This window comes from Zingiber officinale, chromosome 9A, assembly GCF_018446385.1.
Source record: "Zingiber officinale cultivar Zhangliang chromosome 9A, Zo_v1.1, whole genome shotgun sequence".
NCBI lineage: Eukaryota > Viridiplantae > Streptophyta > Magnoliopsida > Zingiberales > Zingiberaceae > Zingiber > Zingiber officinale.
The window spans coordinates 124,368,542-124,372,203 of NC_056002.1; the positions used below are offsets into that span (position 1 = coordinate 124,368,542).

Below are 3,662 nucleotides of genomic sequence, written 5' to 3' on the forward strand. Positions count from 1 at the left end.
TTGATGATCCACTATGTGAAAAATGACTTTTTACTTCGCCACAATTTACTTCGTTAATTTAAATATACGAAGTAAAAGTGTATAAGCAACTTCGCTGCAAAAACCGACGAAGTATATACAAATATAGACTTCGCAGGTTTAAAAGCACGGGCTTCGCTTTAAACTGAAATAAGCTATTACTTCGGAAATTTGTTAAATACCGAAGTAGTAACGTTGTGAATACATTTTTTAGTGTTTACTCCGAAGTAATAGTACAAAGAGTTAACTTTTATTTTTACAAAGAGACTCTAACCACTTTTATTTCCCCCCACTTCCTTTCGTTTTCTTGGGTTAGGGCTTCCGATGCTCCTCTTCCGAAATTGAGTTGTTGGACCTCCTCTTCCTTCCCCTTCATTTCAGTCCTCTCCGTTCCCCCTCGTTAGGGCTTTCGATTTGGAGTCTTAGGCAACAGAGACGAAGGTTTGCAGCAGTCAGCCAAAAATAAGGTTTGGCAACTTGAACTTTCTTACGCAGGATTTAGGTTGCAAGTGTTTGAGATATACCGTATGTTTTCAATTTGACAGAGCTGGCGGAAGGCTGAGGTCCAGGTTTCTTTCCTTCGATTTCTTTTTCTTATTCTTCTTCTTTTTCTCCTCCTTTATTTTGCAAAATCATGTTTTAGACAGTCTCCAATTTGTTGTAGGTTTGGTGTTATTCTTCCAACAAAGACAAGTGTTTGGAAATTTTTTTTGCTTTTTTTTTTTCAGTCTCTATGTTTACGAGGTCATTACCTAAAGGGTTGATTCATGATGCTTTCTTGGAGTAGATACTTCTGTTTTCGGTTGTTCTTTATTTGGTTTGTTGTTGTGGATCGTGTATTGTGGGATTGATTTCTGTTGTGAAAGTTTATACCAATTAAAATTGTTGGTTTTTGATGTAGAAGAATGCATTTCAGCTGCACAAATATAGATTTTTATTGAGCACTGACTATACTTCATGAGATTTATGAGTCATCCCATGCTTTCGTTCTTTATATATCCACATATTGTACAAAATACGCATTATTTTTCTTCATGATGAGTAGAAAATATTGACAGCTCTTGGAATGAGTATAAAATACGGAACTGTGCTCGATATGAATTTGACTACCTTTTTGCAGTCTTACTCTAACTTTTGCTTAACATATATGTAGTATCTTCAGGTTTTGATCAAAGAACACATTGAGCTAGCGGTAAATAATTTTAGCACGATAATTCTGAAGAAGTTTCTTGGGATTCTGTTGTACTATAATGGATAAATCCTGGATTTACTTAGATAGGAGGTCCAAAGAGTATGAGGAGGGTGTGGAACAATTCATTAGAACTTGTTTGCAGAATCCACATATCGACCCCAATTTAATTCATTGTCCTTGTTGCAAATGTATGAATCTTAAAAAGGGAGCGGTTATGTGGATTCGGGAGCATCTTTACTTCAATGGTTTCAGTAAAAATTATTTGAATTGGATTTGGCATGGCGAGGCTGCGAAGAAGGATAGATTAAATTCGAGTGTCAACCAAGAGCCAACTGATAATTGTCATGATGATTTTGAAACTGTTAATTTGTGTGAGGCAGCGTATGATAACCATACAGAAAATCCAGAAGCATTTATGAAGTTTTTGGAGGAAGCAGAGAAGCCACTGTATAAGGGATGCAAACGTTACACAAAGTTGAGTGCACTTGTAAAACTATACAATACCAAAGCAAGGCATGGGATGAGTGATGCTCTATTTTCAGATCTACTAGCAGATTTTGGGGACATGCTGCCAGATAACCACAATCTACCATCGTCAATTTATGAAGCAAAGAAGATGTTGAGTTGTTTGGCTTTGAGTCATGAAAAGATTCATGCTTGTTCCAATGATTGCATCCTTTATAGGAAACAATATAAAGACTGCGTAAGCTGCCCAAAATGTGGCTTATCAAGATGGAAGCTAACCAAGAAAAATGTTGAGAAGAAAGGTGTTCCTGCCAAAGTGGTTTGGTATTTCCCTCCCATACCAAGTTTTAAGCGCATGTTTAAATCTTTAGAAACTTCCAGAAATTTAACATGGCATGCAGATAGCACAAGAGTTGTTGATCAGTTACGCCATCTAGTTGATTCACCGTCATGGAAATTGGTGGATCATATATGGCCCGACTTTGGAAGTGAGGCAAGAAATATTCGCCTGGCACTTGCAGCCGATGGAATTAATCCTCACAGCAATCTTAGTAGTCGCTACAGCTGCTGGCCAATCATGCTGGCCACATATAATTTGCCTCCAGACATGTGCATGAAAAGGAAATTCATCATGCTAACGATGCTCATTTCAGGGCCGAAACAGCCTGGAAACGATATCGACGTCTACCTTGAGGTTCTGGTTGATGATTTGCAGCTGTTGTGGGAAGGAGTTGATGGAGTTTATGATGCTTATCGAAGGGAGGTTTTCACTCTTAAAGCAGTTCTTTTATGGACCATCAACGACTTTCTTGCATATGGTAACCTTAGTGGATGTACTACACATGGTTATTACGCATGCCCAATATGTAGTGAGGATACTTATGCAAAGCACTTACAAAATGGGAAGAAAATGTCATTTGCTGGGCATAGACGATTCCTACCATGATTTCATCCATATCGGAGGCAAATAAAGGAGTTTAATGGCATGGAGGAACTTGGTGAAGCAAGTAGGCCATTATCTGGAATTAAGTTGTTTGACAAGCTTTCAGACATAACATGTGAGTTTGGAAAGAAAACAAGTGTGAAGGGGAAAATAAGGAAAAAAGAAAAGGAGAATATTGTGGAAGACATTGAAGAAGAAAAGCATGTTGGAGCTACAAATTTCAGTAAATGTTGGAAGAAGAAGTTAATTTTTTTCAATCTTCCATACTGGAAATACCTACATGTTAGGCATTGTCTCGATGTTATGCACATTGAGAAAAACATTTTCGAGTCTCTGATTAATACTTTGATGAACATCAAAGGAAAAACCAAGGACAATGTGGCAGCTAGGTTGGACATGGTTCAAATGGGAATTAGGCCTCAATTGGCTCCTAAAATTGGTGAGAAAAGAACATATCTACCTCCTGCAGCATGCTCATTCACAAAAAATGAGAGATTACAAGTATGTAGGTTATTAATGGATATAAAAGTTCCGGAAGGTTTCTCATCAAACATGAAGAATCTTGTCTGTATGGATGAGATGAAGCTGAGTAGCTTGAAATCACATGATTCTCATGTTATAATGCAGCACTTCCTGCCAATAGTCATATGTAATTCTCTGCCAAAATATGTTAGATATGCTGTCATAAGATTATGCTTCTTCTTCAAAGATATTTGTTGCAAGATTATTGATGTAGCCAAGTTAGATAAGCTGCAATCTGACTTGATCGTTACACTCTGCTTATTGGAGCAGTATTTCCCCCCTTCTTTCTTCGATATCATGCTCCACTTAATAGTTCATCTTGTTCTTGAAGTCCAATTATGTGGACCAGTCTACTTCAGATGGATGTACCCATTTGAAAGATGCATGAAGGTGTTGAAAAGTTACGTAGGCAGTCGAAAATATCCGGAAGGTTGCATTGTTCGGAGATATGCAGCAGAAGAAGCAGTTGAATTTTGTTCAGAATATCTCAATGACCTTGATCCTGTTGGGGTCCCTAAATCA

At 37.7% G+C, this 3,662-nt stretch overlaps 1 protein-coding gene across 1 annotated transcript; it reads left to right on the forward strand.

Annotated features, from left to right (window-relative positions):
• Positions 1-1,424: 1,424 nt before the first annotated feature.
• Positions 1,425-2,621, forward strand: LOC122019544. The gene has a single exon (XM_042577001.1). The coding sequence runs from the start codon at positions 1,425-1,427 to the stop codon at positions 2,619-2,621; it is 1,197 nt and encodes a 398-aa protein (XP_042432935.1).
• Positions 2,622-3,662: the final 1,041 nt, after the last annotated feature.